The following is a 19201-nucleotide window of genomic DNA, read 5'->3' as shown; positions in this document are numbered from 1 at the left end:
TCTACAAAGGGAGCGAGGGTGGAAATGATGCTTCCATCATCGATTCTCCCTCATTACTTGTCAACAATCATAACAGCACGGTTGAAAGAGAGCACAGTAGCACCGAAATCAAACATCTTCTTCGATTTCAGTCCCAAGCTAGCTGCCATCTGTGAGAAAATCAAACCCCAAAGTAAATATGGTGTGTGACAAACTCTTCCAGCTCAATGCATTTGCTACTCCACCGAGACTGATGGCGAGCAGGATGTGCACAAATATTCTTGGACAGATTGTGTGCTTGGTTCACCATTTACCCTCCACAACCAGTATGATACGTTTGACGTCATCGAAAGACCAGTATCGAACGGATCGGATCAACAACAAATCGAATCCTCGCCCCAAAAGTGCCAACCATGACTGACCATTACGGTGCCAGCGGAAATCGTCCCAATGCCATTTGATCCCGGTTTACATGAATTCTGCTCTGCTCCCTTCCTCCCATTTTTTATCGTTCAACCCATTCCATCCATACGAAAACGTAAAAAAATCGAATCGAATGCCCCATCGGTTTACAGCTTTTAAAGAAAACGGAAACTCAAACCGAGACGACCCATTTTCTTGCCAATTCCGAACGTTTTTCTTTCTGCTTCTTCTTCTCTCACAGCGAAATGGTACGGGCTGGATGTCAATGGAAACAACTCCATAGAAAGGCAGTAAAAATGGTGACAAGGCCGAAGCAAAAATCTTTACAAATCGAAGTTCGAATTGTACGCGCCTGTGTGTATGCAATCATGCGTGCAATCTCACATTTTTCTGTCATCCTTGCGTTACCTAGTTGGAACTTTTTGTCCAGTATTCTTTCCCATTTGCTGTCACCCTTAACAGAAATCCAGCCCCCCCCCCCCCCCACATGACCCAGGGGGTTTGCCATTGGGTCTCGTCCACCCAATAAATAGCATTAAATGGGGGAAAAATGAAACGTCCACTGGCATTGGAATCAAAGCACACGCGGCTTCTTATTGTAGCAAGGACTATTCCGAGAACAGCGATGAGGCCGTAAGGAGCTTTGAGGTAACGGAAAGCATCGACGTGGTACAATCAGCAAACGGATCTACCCTTGTGTCATGCAACAGGGTGGAAAAATGAGTGGGGGTCGTTTTGCCGTTTTCTTTCCTTTCTTTGCCTTACTCTTTCAACAAAGAAATCGATATCCTCCATCGAGCTGTCGTCGGAACTTGAGTTCTCCTTTCGGAAACCTGTACTCCACCCAACTGGCAAGTGGTCAGTTTCAAGAGCAAGAAGAATAGGAAGCCGAAACCCCATTTACAGGATTTCCCTTGTGTCCCACCGCTTGCCAGGATTTTTCTTTCCGCAAACAGAAAACGAGAAACAGGATACTTTGGGAATATGAAGGAGAAGAAGCAGAAGTGCTTCAGTGAATGATGGTTCAAGCTGTTTACACTTCAACGTTTCAAGAGCGAAGAACGCATCAGGCTGGCCGTGGCACGAAAGATCAAACACAAGCACCGCAAAGAAAAAAGGAAAACGGTTCGCGCCTCTTATGCTTTCTCTCGCTCTTTTGCACCGCTCGCTCTTACCTGTCTGTGAGCGTAGACGACACTCCCGAGCAGTTTCCACGTGCCGCCACGCCGATCCATGCGCACCATGCGCAGGATTTGGAAAAAGCGGAGCCCTCGAAGCGCACTGGTGGCAAACACCTGCCCGGATGTTCCCATTACGAGCACCACTATGGAGGCGGCTATCGTTACTATATCTGTGGACGGGGAAAGGAAAGGGCAACAACGTAATGGAATTTATTTAAAAGTTAAATCAACCCAATGACACGTGTCACACGTACCTATGATACAAAAAGGCCTTTTTAAAAACTTCAGCCTCCCCACTGCTCCTTGATAACGCGAACGGCATCCTGATGACCAAAGTCTGCGAAATGGAAAGAAAGAGAGAGAGAGAGCAAAAATGTAAATGACACAAAAGACAATGTTGTTGAAGTTGAGCCCCTCGAAGTGGGATGGAGCGTTCAAATTAAAAGCATATTTATGTTAAATTTAAATTTTAAACAAACGCATCCGATCCGTACCCTTCGAGGGGTGGGTTTAATTAAATTGGTTGTTGTCACCGGTGTAATTGGAAAAGCGGTGGCAGTTTGGTTCCCGCCAACTTTGTATCCCGCTGCGGACCAAATTTATGATCCGCAATGCTGTTACGCACAACAACCAAAAACACACCCCGTTAACGTCTACATTAGAAAAGAAAAGGGGATGCATTCGAAATTAGCTTTCCACACACTTCTCGCACCTGTCCTTCCTTGCCCTTCAACAAATTGGCAAAAAATGGTACACGCAACAACGCAACGACAGGACAACTGAACCAGAGGGCAAACAACGTGGCTTGCAGCAAAAGAGTAATGGATGTAATTATGTGCCGTTAATTGAAGCATTCGAGCAGTCGTGTGAACATTCTTTAGGAGGAGAGCGAGCCGGAGGACGTGGGTAGTGAAGTTTGCAAAATTTGCCAAGGCAATCAAATACAGCGAGATTATCTCGTGCGGCTGAATTACACATTAGTAATTTAGAAGTAGAAAATGTGCGTGGTTTTGGGATAAATTATGAATGGGAACTTTACAGCATTGCTTGGGGTTTGAAAAGGTAAATTAATCTTATCCATTGATGACAGTGGATAACTTCACAATGCTTCTTATTTTACTGATGTTGCAGGGAATTATGTGTCAATATATAAATAAATAAATTTAATAAATGATTGAGATGTGAATTCAAATGAAAAATCAATAAATATTGAACAATGAAACGACCATCGGTGTGAAATCGGCGAGAGGATTTTTATGTTGATCTTTATGATAAAATTATTGTATGTTCTATAAGCACTAACAGCTTTGAAGAGCATTTTAGCATTTGTAGATAACGTCGCCAACAACCACCGGGCGGTGTAGATGACATCGGCGGCGGTCTTCAAACGGCAGGACCGGGGCTCGAATCCCATTCGAACCGTCTCCCCGCAGTGAGGACTGACTAACCAACTACGTCCAACAACGCACTACACTTGCCATTTATTAACTTCGCGATTTAGAAGGTAAATAAGTTAAAAAAGAAGAAGATATGCTGGGTCATAGAAACATTTTCCAACCACATAACTGTAAGTTGAGCAATTTCGTTTGAAAAATAAATTTAAAATTTTCTAAAAATGAAATCAAGTTTATTCGACACCTAAAGACGACTTGCTATTGGATAGAAAAAAGAAACTGTTGAATTTTTTCGCCGTTCGTTGTTTTAATATCTTAAACAGTTCTGTAATCAATTAAAACCGAATCCAAGTTTCTCTTGTTTGCTTAATATTGCTGAACAAAATAAGTAAATCCTAGAACTATTTTATCAAGATTCATGTGCTCCTCATATATTTATGTTTATACTAAGAATACTACTCCCTGTTCGAGGCATAATTAATTCAAGATTTGAATTGAATATGTTAAAGCTTCAAGACAAAAATGCGGATGGTCTGACTGTACAATCATGAAACTAAAATGCACAATTATATTTTAATTCCTTGTGATCACGTGACTATTAAATTAAAAGACGAAATCCTCTTCCTACAAATGCTAAAACCGTTTAAGCTTTGCATTTTGCTAACTGTGGATTTGAAGGAGTTACTAAAATATTTCGAATTATTTTAGTTCAAAAGAAATATTCTCAATCTATATTTCAAAATAAAGTACTAGCGTGTGTTCTTTTTCAATTCAACTTTAAACAGGCAGTTTCAACGAACACCGCCTCTTTAAAAATTGTCAATTTATTGATCGCTTCATTTCTCGGGAACATTGTTAAACTTAATTCCCGTCCCAATCATCAACCATTTGCTCCATTACGAAGCACACGTCCCGCCCGATAAATGTGCCCTAATTAACGAAGGTGAAAAAATTCCATCCCACAACATTCCTGAACCAACGACGTTATGTAACGTGCGTCCTAAAAGACCAGGCGTCTCCATCGACGCGATAACAAGGACCCTTTTCGCCTTTGCCTGCCACCGGCCTCCCGACAGATCGCTGCCGATTGAACTTGGTAACACGTACCGACAACACGCAATCGACATACGACTTCCTTACACAAACACACGCACATAGAGCTGAGAAACCTTACACACAGGAAATATACGGTGAAGGAACGCGACCACCATCAGCGCCACCACTGTACCGTGGCTGTTCGAAATTGAGCGAATCCAAACAGCGATCCCGCCATGCTCGAACGGTTAATTGAACGTATCAATCATCAATCAATCAGCCCCCGGGTATCGGACCTGGCAGTTGGGATAATCCTTCGGGTCAACCGCACAGTACTGGACTGGCCCTGTATCAGTATCGTACGATAGCTAAGCTACTAGCTTCAAGCACGACTCGCAAAGATGGTCACAGGAAATGAAGTCAACCGCGGTGTGGTGTATATTGCATCTTTAAGGTACTTGACATCTGCACTAAAAGCCACACGTCACGAACCCAGGATACGTACGATCTACCTCGTTGCGTGTTTTGACTTTTGTCCGGAAGAGGTGGTTTCTATGCTGTAAATTACCAACACACCAACAGAAACATACAGCACGGCCTCACCTCCACCCGTAATGGGCAGCAGAAATCGATTAAGATATAACCTCAATTTGCACCCATCGTTCAAGCAGGGTGTTAATGCAGAATGTTAAATCCGACATAAACACCTCTGTATAGCGTGCGAGAATTCAATAATCGTGACTGCAGCGCGCGTTGCACTGGACTCGGGATCCACTTTGGACCGCCAAGCGAAGGTGCGGGAGAACATGATTTAATGGATTTCCGTGCATTTTGAGCAATATTTGATTGATGGATGCACGATCCCGGAATTTACAGACAGAAAGCTTCACAAACCAACTTGCCAACTGACAGTCATCGGAAGAGTTTGATTTATAAACAACGAAAAGCTGGCATAACAATCGCTTGCTTACACAAGGAGCTGGCAATTTTGTGCAGCAAACGATGACGCTTTCCATTTGCGTCACAAAACAAAAAAGGATGCGTTTCGGGCATCGAGACACGCCAAACGAAAACACAGATCTACCCACGGCTGCACGAAACTTTAAAACTTCTCACGTAAACCGTGTACCCAAAAACCCCATCGTCATAATGCGAACGGCACGACAACAACCCAGCCACACGTGGACCGGTGTGCCGTGGCCGGATACACTTTGCCACTGTCGCATAACGGCAATGCGTATATAATTTCCGGTGCACGTCAGTGTGATCAATGGCGCAGACAAATGAAGGAACGTCATGCAGCGATGGCAGACCGTTTTCGGCGTCACCGAGGACTCAGCGTAGACGGCCGAGAGGAGATGGATACCACAGTGACACGAAATCCAACCTGTGTCGTTCTTGCTCAGCGTATGATAAACTGCTTATCGTTCTTTGTTTCGTTTGTATACGTTTGGATGTGTAGGGGGCACTTGTGATGGGATGAGATTTTCTCTTATTTCTCATCGTCGGTGTTTTTGTTTCAACCATTTGTTTATTGCTCTGGCAAGTGTGTGTGTATATCTTGTTATACGCTGGTAAGCTGTTTGTCGTACGTACCTTAGGAAGAACTCGATCGAGAACCATATTACTACTATAATCTCCATGACGAATAAGATGGCGATTGCTTGTTCCTCGTATTCCTGAATAGTTGAGAAGACACTTAAGGCCAAACATGTGAACACCATTAAAAATCTGCAAGTAAAGAAAAAGTGTTTTGATAACAATTTAGTATACGATACAGAGTAGCTAAATATAATATTATGAGCATTGTAAATAAAGATGATATCGAAGGGAGGCCCGGATTCAACTGCGTGGTATCGGTAAGTCTAGCAAGCTATTCGAAGGCCGGCGTGACCTTGGAAGGTCGTTAAGCCAAGAAGAAGATATCGAAGGTCTTATAGTATAAACGAAAAACACCTTCTAGCTAAAATAACTTGTTGGTTGTTATTTTTTGTACTAAACATTTAATTGCGAAGTAATAACAGGCCCGTACTTCTATTACGTAGAATCAAGCAAGCTTAGAAAGACAACTGATGGCTGGCGTGACCTAGAAGGGTCGTTAAGCCAAAAAGAATTAGAGAACTTTAGTACCGGATAATTCTGATTGTGAAACAGTTATTTTATTTTTCTGATATGTTCCTGTCTCACTGTTAAATTTATGGTAAAAAGTGTTATTCTGGCCCACTGGCAAAAGTTTTCAATTATTTTTCAATTTCATTTTGCAACTTGCCTAGAAATATATTGGGCAAAATAATTCTAAGTCACTCTTTCACGTGCTGAAGTTAGAGGAGGCTCTTTTCTGTTCAATCAAAGCTATCTTTCCTATTTTAACCAGTTTAGAGTTACAAAATTAGAAAATAAAATTATTTATTCAGAGAAATTAAGGTACAGCCAGGTTTATTAAATGGACCAAAAAGAAAAATTCATAATTAAATATAGAAAAAAAAACAGAATATAACAAGTGACGGTCATTCTAATGTTAAAAAGCTTTCAAATGTTCGAAACTTCCCTCAATAAAAAGTTCGAATAAGTCCATTCCATTTCCTAACCAAGTAATAATTTTTTACAATATACTTATGCAATCCACCATTTTATTTAAGAATATTGAAACAGACAGCGCTAAATTCGTATTAATAACAAAACAAATCATGTTTTGAAACATTGTTCAAATTTAAAATTCTCTTCAGTTTCCAACAACAAAAGACCTAGATCTTCGTAGATCTTGTATGTATGTGACTGTAAGAACAATATATTTTTATTTCTCTAAAACGTCACCAGCCACAAATTTTCGGCAGACCAACGCTCGATTTGCTATTTGCTGGTGCACAACAAGGTGCCACACGGACTGCTGCTCGACAGGATGAGTCGGTCTCCTTCATCCTGCTCATTCTGCTCCCAGCCAGAGACTCTGGAGCACATTTTAGGTTGCCCTGTGCGCTAGGTTGTCTATTGCTTGGAGCATACTGATGCAGGCTATGAAACCCATCGTCTCAAACCTCAACCTCAGCTTCCCTTCCCTTCTCTTAACTCCTCTCCTTTCGAGCTGCGCCATCAACATTGATAGAAACAACAATGCTGTGATTGATGAAAATATTCTTAAATGTTTGTTTGTTTAGTTTAATTGATAAAATTTTATAAAACCTGTACTTCGTTGCTACACGTACCCCACTTTTCTTTTGAAAACTAGTTTTTAAGTTGTTTTGAATAAACTATGTTTATTGAAAAACGGGTGGACAAAATAAAATAAAAGTGCACTACGGAATATAGTTTCGATGTAGCATTTAAAATGGTTTTAGTTTTCGTCTAGTGTCCTTCAGAACACAAATCAAAGCTCTAGAATCAAGCACTACAAAATGTTTAAGTGTCACTTCTTAAAATAACACCTACAACTTAATTGCTGCTTCAAACCGTATGAAGTGTATCGCTCGTTCTAGGCGAGTGAAATCGATTTTCATTTCCCCTATCAAATCATTCGCACTGATAAAACGTTCGCGTCATTACTTTCATCAAATAGCTCAACTCATCCATGACGTTATACAGGAACTAACAGCTTTCGCTCGCATGCACCTTCACAGACACACACACAAACTACCGCTCACAATCGATCGCATGGTGCCAATCACCTAAGCTTTCGAACACAAATGTTCACACGACACCTTCACCTTTCAGCCCGAACAGCAACCCGACTGGTAGCAAAGCAGTTCCTCACTCTACCGCTGGCAGGAACAAACCAATTCCGTCCGATTTTCGTCCCGTCAAAATGGCTGCCAAGGGAATTGCGGTTCCATACGAAGGCATCCGAAGCGCCTGGGTGTGGGCAGCCCGTGACAGGAAATAGTAATCAACCGAGCACAGACGATTCGCGTACCGAGTCTCAACACGGAAGTGTCAAAGTTTAATAACAGTTCAGTCCAACCCCGAACGTGCCCTTTTGCGAACGATGCTTAAGAACGTACCGGCGGTGGAAGTTGCGTTGGAATCTATGCCGGCAGTCGGCAAATTGCGTTCGAGACCTATGGTGGAATGCTTGCAAAATTCATGCGCCTGAATGAAATGCGAGGTCAAGAAAGATCTTCTCATCAGGGCGGGAATAATTTCTCTACCATTTTGCGGTACGGTAGGCGGAAATTGGGATAGAATTTGTTTGATTTTCAACCGTCATACAATAAATTCCGGCATCTGTTGTGCTTTTGAGTGCTAAATAACTTCAACCACTAACAAACCACTACAGTAAAAGATGAAAATCAATAAGGACCATGGCGACGGCAGCAACAAGATAGATGAACCTTACTCCTCACAACTCGTGGATAAAGTCTTTTGCGAGTAGATTTATATCTTTCTTTATCATTTTCTTCTCACCATTGCCTCATTGCCTTTGGCCGGAAGTAGACCGGCGTCCTTAGAGTGGCCAAACAGCGTATTACAAACTGCCTGCAGCGAGTCGCAATTTGGCACTCGGTCGCACTTTTATGACTTACGAACGAAGGCGAGCTTTTGGACGCGCTCCAAAAACCACTTGTTACGGGGATAAAAACGCGTCGCCTCTGGTTTTGCTGATTAACAACCGACCGAAGCCGGGATGGCCGGGAGGATTGCATGTCGTAAATGATCATAAAAACGCTTACAGATGTTTTTGGCACTAAGCATTTTGCTGCAAATTGGATAGCAAAAATAAAAACGATCTGCTCTTTACGGATTCATAACGATTCTAATAGACGGAAAAGTAGTTTATTTGGATTCAAACATTAATTGATAGCTTGAAGCTATTCCGACAAATGCTTTGAATATTGAGGTCATTGTTTGATAAAATTCTTATTACAATTTTCGAGTTTCGAGACATGAATTGATGACATTTTCATGTGAATTCACACAAATTAAATTGTTACAAGTATTCAATAATTTCTGTTTCTATTCTTAAGCAAAGAACAACACATTTCTCGGAACAGGTCCTTACTGGTGATTTCTTTTTACGAGCATCATTTACCATTTCTGATGGATGCTCGTCTCGAACGTCTTTTGTATTTGCATAAAACCTCACACATACATGAACATCCCTACATCAAAACGGTCCAAACCTTCACACGGCTCGTTTGACTTCTTTCATCTCCACATTCCGGCCGGCTTGTTTCCTTCATTAACCATCGTCGTTCGGAAAACTGGACGATAGCTTGGTTCAACCAAACCGGCCCGGGCACTTGAAAAGGACCCTTGGCCGATAGGCATGGCTGGCTATTTAATAAATCGGAAAAAGGTCACATTCACGACGGTCCCAGCGACGACTCAAATCGCCCATACGCTTCCCACTAAGCATCCCGGTGGCCATCTGCCCGACGGTCCAGCGTGCGATGTGTATCTGTCGGTGCTAATAACGAGCAAATAGCTCTACATAACCGGAAACAACCGCGCGAGCTGATAGACGCGCTGCCAACCGACACAGACGCCTATCATCGTTATGAAAATTTAATTAGGACTTTATGGCGCGTTACCTGCGTTGCGTGCGCCTCAGCCTTAATTGATTTACGGATGTGCGTCGCCGCAGGTGCTGCCGCTACTGCTGGCAATGACAACTTTTCTTCGGTTCTGGAAGGTGCAGCCCGAAGATGGGAGCGTGCAAACTTCGACGAATGATTTCTAGCAAACTTTTTACGCTAATTGCTGTTGTCCATTTTGTGTCGTCTTTCTGTGTGGTCTGTTGTGTTGGAAAGCGTCGCTGAGTGCGGGGTGACGGATTGTGCAGGATTGTTTAATTACTTTACCATATTTTAGATTGATGAATCAATTTCAAGCTGGCTTGCGACTCGGTTGTTGAAGTTCTGGTTTACTCACTGCTTTTAGTACTTGTTTGATCAAACATCGACTTCGGTTTTAAAGGAAAACCTTAATCTTTTTATTGCTTGTTTTACGAGCAAGCACGAGGGAGAAAATGCGTAACTTTTATTCTAGTTGTGAATGTTTTGCGCCATCATTTCAGGATTTCAACCGTCATTTATTAAGAGTATGGCATGGATACTGGTTTTTACTTATTTATTTCATTTTGCTGTAATATTAATACACTACGAAAGAATTGAGAGTATCAAATGATGTAGAAATGAACAGTCATCAAAGTAATTGTCTTATTCGTTTAACTTTATAGAATAGAATTAACAAATAGAATTTAATTTCATACAATTAAAAAATACGGCCAGACCGTCCTCCATGAAAAAACGTAGTAGAATAAACATAATAACTTGGCATTCTCGGAGAAAATCTGCTGAAGAAGAACTGAGAATACAACACCGAGCCAAAGTACTAAACCCAAAATAAAAAAGAATAAATATAAAGCCCCTGCACGTAGTTTTCTGACGCTCTTTGCTTCATATTTTTGATATCTACAAATTAAACATAATCGTCTGTGTTTTGCAGTATAACATATAAGAGAACGTGTGATCTCCGATGAAACTCCCGAACTATAACGTCTCAGAAGAACAATGGGAACATCAAGCCGCGGTGGCGAGATTTGGGAACCTTTGCCGTCTTATTAGATTTCGCAATGCAGTTGAAGTTGATGAGGGTACCCGAAAAAGTCCAGAAAGCATGGATGATCCTGTGTCTCACACCTTGAATATAAGACACAGAACAAACGTTTGAATTTCGAACAAAAACAAGTTAAGTCCAAAAGCAAACTTAGGACAAAGTTTGTCAACTACATGTAGTCAGCAACAACCCCAGTAAGAAGCAACTTAAATAAAGTTTAGAGTAAACCTCAACGGAAAGACCTTTTCCAAGCGTACGAGACTCGTCCTTGATGGAGTTCAATGAACAAAAAAACATGTGAATACTCATTTTCATGACAACCATCGCTAATGTTTTCACAGTCATAAATAAAAATTCACATTTTATTATTCTTGAAGGCCTCATCAACATTTTACCGTACATGTTTTCTGGGGTTGTTTGGTTTCCGAGTTAGTCTATTTTAAATTAGTTCAAGGTTCAATACATACAATTTTAAATCGAAGTTATCGTCGTATTGACTTTGCTAACAAATACAAATCAGCTCAAAAACGTATAAATATTTGATCACTAACTTTCTTTGATTGGTTGTTACGGAGTGGGGTTTTCTAAGATATTTTTCGGTATTCGTTTCACATATAGTTTGTGTGTTCGTCGAAAGATTTTGATGAAAAAAATGCACACTTATTTCAGAATAAAACATGCACAAAAGTTTGAAGCCTATATCATTTTTTGTATCATTTAATGCAAAATACTTACACACAGACATGGTAGAAAATCGCTTTGAAGCCTCGGGGCCGCTCGAGAAAATTGTAGACCCTGCTCTGTAGCCGCCTATAACGGGCATCACGCCGTGAGCCACGATTATAGTTGAGCGGCTTCCCCAACAGTGACATTCGTGGTCGTGCAAGCCGGTCGGCCCTATTTTTGTCGGAGAGTTTGCACGCGCTGAAATGAACAAAACGTGATGGAAATGCTTCAGTTAGTTAGCTAACATTATTTATTTGGCATACATTATATGGTAAAATAAGTGGAGCACTCGGCGATGAGCCCTCTTTCTAGGCATAGTACTTGAAATATTCATATTGTTCACACTGACATAAAGGCGCAAAGTTTCGTAACGCTTCATCATCAGCATCGTCAGCGGTACACAAAGAAAGCATCAACATCTTAAGCGGACAAGAAGAACACATGCTCTACAGCTAACAGTAGCTTAAACATTTTTACAGTCAAATTCTTGCACCTACAGAAGACAACTGCTATCGTACAATATTTATGACGCTGATGGGCAACCCAGTATTTTGCATCATAAAAAGCTTCTTCTCTCGCACGAATGGCATTCGACAATTATAAAATAGCTACACCAAGCTTTTCACCGCTCTGCCACATCCACCGGACCAAAACTTTCACGCGCTGTTGTTGTCCGAACTTTTGCCCACTTGCCCACGACCAAACGAAACCTGCGCACCGTAATCTTGTTTGTGAAACGACACCGCGAAGACAAAGCCGTCGCATGGCTTGAAGCTTTCGAAAAACGGCAAAAGTTTTCATCTTGCCTCTGCCATGGTTGGCCCCGTACAGTTGACGCCTAGGAATGTGGAGCGACTGGCATTCAGCCCAGCCCATCCAGCGTTGGAAACTATGATGATGATGGGTTCAATTTTCTAACTCGCAACTCACCATACTGCCACCGATTGGTGCTTTCTACTCCCGTGCATCCAAAGCCCAACCAAACGATCCAAGCTTTTGAGACAACAAAGCAAACATCGGGCTGTGAGGGGACCGCAGAATAAAAAAAAAATATCGCACCATCTATTGCATGGAACGGTAAACTCGTGCCCGAATGCCACCGGACTAATTATGCAAATATAGTGAGCATTATGCTTACCGACACTATATACACTCCCGGTCAATAGTGAATCCTGTGTCCTGATGCTGCTAACCACGACTCAAAGTCACGCCCGCAACCGTGGTAACAGCGAGACGGAACGAGAAGCGCCCTAAACGCTGACTTGTGTCCTTTGCGGAATGCTACGATAATGCTACTCTACGGGTGTGAAGAATTTACGAGCCAGCTTTAAGATCTCGCAAGTTTTATGATTTTTCTCGCACAAAGAACCATGAACAACCTTGCTCGGGGAAATGTAAGATACGTTTTGCGTTCCGAGTGGCAAATGCTTGATGCTTATAAAGCGGTAAGAACTGAGCATCACATTGCAACATTGCAGCACCGGTTTCGGTGATAAAAGATTATGGTGTAAGAAAGACATTTGCATGGAAATGGGTATAAGTGGACGTGTGTGTGTGTGCTGAAAGGAATTTTCCATCGAATGAAAAATGCTCAATGTGGGTAGATGAATGATTTTATTGATGAGTGAAAGTGTAAAATAGCGATGGATGCCAATATTATTGTCACCAACATTATGAGACTAGGATTGCACCTTGAAATTGCTTCTATTCTGCATACTTTCCCGATTTTAGCTCCAGACAAAAGGGCTGGATTAATTCAAAAATATTCCAATTGCTTTCTATTCAATTCTCTTTCCACCTAGCGTTCCTAAAGGTAGGGATTTGCGAGAAAAAAGCAAGAAAAAGCGGATTTCTAGTACTACACTACTTCACTGACTAAGCTACCGAATCTAGTGCATTAGGAAAAAAACAACCGATGCGAGCTTATCCAGACCAGCCAGCAACATGTGTGCAACCGTCTACATAAACTTCAACGCTTGACGTTTATAGGATTTCCCACCGAGTACACAGACAAGGTTTCTTCCACCGCTTCTTCCACCATCTATCCAATAATATACCACCGGAAAACTGCCTTTATATCTTCACGTAGTGTCTGTATGTTTGCCGGGTGCCAGAGCTATAGTTGGTTGATTTTGTTTTTATACGTTTTTAAGGGTATTCCTTTTTTTTTTTTGCTATGCAAACTTTTTCATTCATTCCCGTTCTCGACAAGAGCATCGGAATGTGAAAACATCCACGCGGTAAGTACGTCGAGCTGATCTAGAGTTTCTAGGGATGCATTTCAGTACGACTTAAGCATCCATTTTCCACTTCATGGTTCGTGTGGTTGGTTTCATAATATGATATTCGTATTACCGTAGGGAAACTTTCCACAAAAATGACGAAAAATAGCTTTCCAAAATATGCAAACACATGGCAACGTGTTGTGGGAAGGATAGATTCGATTCTAAGAATTTATGAGTAATGTGATACAATGAAAACTTAGGAATGCTTTAATGAACGCTTAACGGAACGCATACCACTGTTTATGTATCGTAAAAATGAGCCTTTTTTTTTAGTTTTCTTTTCCAGTAGATTTTAGCAACAATAAATTGCCTTTACATTTCGATTTTAAAAGGCCGCATATTTCATGGAATAAATTAAAAAGTATTGGTCATGAAAAATCTTGTATTCGCTGAAGACTGACCAGGTCTAATGTAAAGCTATGTAATTAACGCCATTGCTTTTCAAAATTTAATCAAGATGAATGCAAAATATGCACAACCTAACTTTGATTATGTTTTAACACTAGAACTTTCGCGATTTTTTGGCGTTCAACTCTACCGCTACCAGTCAAAATGACTACTGGTTACAAAATAAATGTTTTTTTTAATGATCTGATTAACATTTCCATATTTCTTGAGGCTTTTATATTTGTTTTAATGCACGTTTGATTGGTTGTTTCTTATATCAACATTGAAAAACCATCAAACAGAACAGAACAAGTCTATAATGTACCCTGTTGTGTTGCAACCTCGAAGATAAAAAATGTTTACAGAAAAATGATCAATGTCAGCCTTGTTACTCAGGAAGTTTTTGAGCTAATTGCTTTATTTCTTTATTTATTGTATATTATATATTTTCCACCATCAAATTTCAAGGAATACGTCTTTCGGTTATAAATAATCATCATTTTTAAAGAATTTCGCATTGAAATACGCTGTTCCTCGTTGCACAAATCGCCAGTCAAAATTAATGGTTTTGGTAGAAGTGCTCGCAACGTAACTTAGATATCAATATTAGATTAGATTTTTTATTTTTAAATTCATAGACATGAACATACTATTGAATGTGCAAAAGTCATCGGCAAAATGATTCGAACACATTGATTACATATGCGATGAAAACTGATTATAATACTTCATCTTTAATGACGTTCTAGGAAAACTAACAAGCTAACAGACGAAATTAAATGTAGCATATTTACAGATAACTCGATAAACGAAAGACTTTAGTTACAAATTCAATATCCAGTAAATAACACCACGAATAGGTGATATAATAAAATATCAATAACCATTCTGAAGGGCAAAATAAATACTAAAGCAAATTTGAGGCCCATAAGTGAAGATATCTGCTTATGTCGACAATGTCGACTTTAAGCAAGCAATTATCGAAACAACTGGAAAATGATAACCTGCTTGGCAATACGGCAAAACGGATCCTCGATTTTTTAATAAAATGCTTTTTTTATCTAATGAGAATAAATGTTTTAATTATTTTGAATCAACAAAAGTAAGTGAAATGGTTTTGGTAACTCAAAAAAAAAATCAATAGATCCTTGCTCTGCAATTGTTTACAGTTCATTAATTAATCATAGCAAATACATACACATACAACATAAAAAGTTTGAGTTTAAAATGAACCTTTTTAAACCTAAAGTTACTGATGTAATGTTACAAGCCAATTAAAACACACCCTCTCCATCAACCGAGAACTGAATTTTTCAGCAAACCAAATTAACAACCACACATTGTTAAACTTTGCCACAGTTCACTTGTAACGATAAAAACCATTCTTATTGTCTGTCCGACTCCGGTACAGGACAATAAACATACACCGGTACGTAAAATATGCTCCCATATAAAATGAACCTGCATATAAAAATCGATGCGAAACGTACTGTAGGTTGGCTTGTCTTTCAGCCGAACCGGAAAGTTGAGAATAAACTGACAAAAATGTTAATATGTGATAAAAAGGCTACTTTACGAAATGGCAAACTCGCTCTCACACACAACACGCCCAACATTTCACGGTAGCAAAGGACATCCGTGCGTTACCCGCGCGTTGCTCAATTTGTACGTACAGTAGCAACACGCTCCATACATTCTCGTGACATATCCTGACGACGGCGTACTGGCAACGTGATTGTAGTCAGAAATTGAACATCTAAACGCGCCCTTTCCTAGAAAACGGAACCGGCCCAAATGTCCGTCTTTTTGTCTTTTAGGGCAGATGAAATGGTGCCGGTGTTTCATTTCTTTGCTTCCCGTCCTTCTGTTCTATTGTGTGTGAGTGTGTCTAAGCAAGCTTTGGATTCATTTCTTCCTCGCCCGTTGGCGTTCTCTTACACACACACACACTTGAGGGATACAAAGCAAATGAAAACGACAAACATGTCCTTCTCCATTGGCTCCCCTCTACAGAAGAAGATCCGCTTTTTTTCCTCGTAGTTGTTGCTGTTGCCGCTACGAAACGAAGGGACAACGCTTTTATATTTACTTTTCTAATGCTCTGATCCATCCGTGTGCCGTCACGAAACGCACGGGCTAGTTTTGCACCAGCAGCGACGGTGGTAGCAGCCAGCATCACCAGCACCAACGAAAATAGCTGCAGGGTTTGTGTTAAGGTTATTTTGTTGCTAACTAACTGAAAACAACAAATCCGGCTCCGGAGGCGTACCGGATGCTCGTTCTCGCTGTTGCTGACATTGCTTTAAGGGTGTAAGAGGAGCGGAAGGTAGGTGGAGCGACCGGTGGGATGAAGTGGAAGGTCACCAATGGAAAAGCCACCAGTAGCACCAAACGCCATCAGGGGAGCGCGCAACGAACGAGACTTTGATTGTTTCCACGATCTTCTCAGAAGCTACGGTGCTGTCCTCCCGGTCCTCTCCATTTTTGTTGTGCCTGGTGCCAGAATGTATGGCGAGTGTGTGTGTGTGTGTGTGTGTGTATGTGTGTGAGGAAGCGGAAGGATCACCTCAAACGCCCAAAACAAGAAAGAGAAGGAAGAAAACACAAGAAACAAATGGAAGAGATCCCGGAAACACGTTAGCTTATGTCGAAAGAATCCTGAATACTGTCCGCTAAGCTGCTTGACGATGTTGGCCGCAATGGGACCCGAACATACAAGCACAGACACACACGCACCACGAAACACATTGACAGCAACAAACATACCAATCCAACCCGGTCGGTTCTGAGAGGGGGTAAATTGTATCTTTTGATCTCTTCCCGGAGAAACGATGTCAATTCAGACGTGGAGGAAGATTAAAAGCAAGGATTAATGTGTTTATTTTCAACCGTTCGTGCCAGATTTTCCGAGCCTTACCGTCTACCAAGTGTTTGTTGGCGAGGCGAAATACTGATAGTGCAGCATTCCGGGGTAGATGGGTTGGGAAATTGATTAACAAAAATAAAGTCAAGGTGATAAGCTGATGTTTCTCAAGAAACATCCAACCTAGAATACAATGTTCTTTAAGGTAACCGTCACTAAACTGTCTCAGTACCAGATGTAATCGGATCCCTGTTCGAGGTAATACGCTTCGAGGCTCATGATTAGATTGACTTTAATGAAAATCAGTCCCACCCGCCGGCCTTAAGTGTACAGCCGTCTCGAGTTGGCTTTGGTTTGAGAGACCCATAAGCAACAAGACAATCGAGTTTCGGCTGCGAAACCCATTGCGCTATGATTTATCGCACAGCTCAATACCACCTGATCTATCGAACGATAAATCAATCCCATTAAGCCTGATGCCGACAGACGCAAGGGTAACCGGATCGAATATCGTTTTCCGGAAAGCAATCACATTATTTCGGATCGGTTGTGGATCGATTCTTCGCACGCACGCACGCACCTCTGCTCCGCACATGCACACTTGTTGATTGGGTCGGCTTGGCGGGTTGGCTGGCTCCATTCCATCGGCATTGGAAAATCATTAAAAGAAGAAATGAGATACGGCCCACACATAAAAAAATGGCACCGGCAAAGTACCTTCGGCAGGATGCTGTGCGGCACTGGAAAGACTTCCAAACCAAGGCAAACAACAGCAAAACCACTCACCACAGTGAACCACACAGCCAAGATGCCAACGGTTCAACGTATTTCCAAGCGTTTGCCTAACGCCCTCAGCAGACTACAACAACTACAAAAAAAAAAAAAAAACGGTACGACATTTTCCAATCTCTACAGGATATCGAATGGCATTACGAGTGCAAATTGGACTCTGCCAAAATCGAATCATCGGTCTCCGGCTCGACATAAAGACCCGGGCAAACGTCCATATGCCTTCTTAAGATGGTTCCGGAATCCAACCTAGGCACAGCCACATCTTTGCGCCTTTTGGGCCGTGCATCAGGAAGCAACAGGCCCGTATCAAAAACGAACGTGATGACACAATGTCCGAGGCGTACGAGAGTGAAAGAGACCTAGACGCGTTTTGGCCGGAAACTGTTAGCAAATTGAATTTTCGAGAGAAAACATATCCACAACATCCGCTTCTGGGTGTACTTGCCGTACCGTCTCTTTCTACCACTCATACTAACATGTGTTTTCCGTCAAGGATCATACGAAGAGCAACATCGAAAAATGGATAAGTCAATCCTGAAACAGTACACCACAAGAGTCTATTTCACTCTACCTCAACACCGGAGTTCGTTCGAATGAAACAACGTCCCCGGACAAAGACGACTTTGACGGCGAGGGTGAATTCGACTTTCGAACCAAACCGTTACCCAACACAAAGAGACACAACAATGCCAAACAAACACTATCCAATTGTGGCAATCGTGGCCGAAGCAACAGTACAGACGAAGCACAGCAAATGTCTAACGGTTCGGGAACGTTCTGTCTCGGAGCACTTGGTTCGGCCCTGCGGGTTGTGTGGTGACAAATGAAAATTTATCGAGCTCAATAAAACGCGTTCTATCGTTTGCCATTACGGACCCGAAGGCCGTAGGCTATATTGACCGAGAGAGCTTTTGTCGATGTTCGAGAAGGATCTCAAAGTCATTTGCACCGTATCGTTTCTGAGCTGTTTGTGTGGGAAGGGGTGAGGAATTGATGACTTGCCGGGAGGGATGTTCGTACAGCATCAGCACATCAACCACTTTGATGCTGGCGAATGGTGAAAGAAGTGAACCAGATTAGTTTAGTTAGTGATAACAGATTTGATTGGGTAACCAGTATAGTGGAGCGATTTGGTGCGTGTTGCTGTGTGTAGTTTAAATGAAACTGCGACTCAGAAATTCAATGTTCAACAAGCCATGGAGTCGGGAGAGCGTTGAAACATTTCTAACTGCTCGGTATAACTTAATTTTATAAATTATGTGGACAGTCGGTCTACATTTCGAAAAAAGCCTTTGGAAAATGGATTGAGGGATTTTTAGTTTGCATTATTCGAATTTTTATTTTTGAAAGAATGGCCATAACCAACTTCACTTGACAGGTTGAAACTTGATCAGTCTATTGCTTCTAAGTGTACACGATTTAGGGATTTGACCGTGTGTATCCTTTCTTAAGAGTCATCCCAGAATAGAAGATAGTCTTTTGTACGCCAAAATAGATCATCCCCTGATATCTATTATCTCCGAATTCCTGGATCAATATATCCAGACGACATTCGCCAATCTGATTGTTATGTCACAATTATGC

General features: G+C 41.4%; 2 protein-coding genes across 7 annotated transcripts in view; both read right to left on the bottom strand.

Moving 5' to 3' along the window:
* The window catches only part of LOC126561449 (potassium voltage-gated channel subfamily KQT member 1-like), a 174622-nt gene that overhangs the window by 95352 nt on the left and 60069 nt on the right, over positions 1-19201 (bottom strand). For all 6 annotated transcript variants that reach the window (XM_050217597.1, XM_050217599.1, XM_050217598.1 and 3 more), the window contains 4 exons: positions 11300-11488; positions 5609-5743; positions 1838-1920; positions 1578-1753 (listed from right to left, as the gene is read on the bottom strand). In XM_050217597.1, the coding sequence (XP_050073554.1) occupies positions 1578-1753; positions 1838-1920; positions 5609-5743; positions 11300-11488 (583 nt within the window). The remainder of the gene's footprint in view (positions 1-1577; positions 1754-1837; positions 1921-5608; positions 5744-11299; positions 11489-19201) is intronic.
* The window catches only part of LOC126563183 (uncharacterized), a 385303-nt gene that overhangs the window by 316391 nt on the left and 49711 nt on the right, over positions 1-19201 (bottom strand). The window lies entirely within an intron of this gene.

The sequence above is a fragment of the Anopheles maculipalpis genome, chromosome 3RL, assembly GCF_943734695.1.
Source record: "Anopheles maculipalpis chromosome 3RL, idAnoMacuDA_375_x, whole genome shotgun sequence".
NCBI classification, from domain to species: domain Eukaryota; kingdom Metazoa; phylum Arthropoda; class Insecta; order Diptera; family Culicidae; genus Anopheles; species Anopheles maculipalpis.
This window is presented reverse-complemented; position numbering and strand designations above follow the sequence as displayed.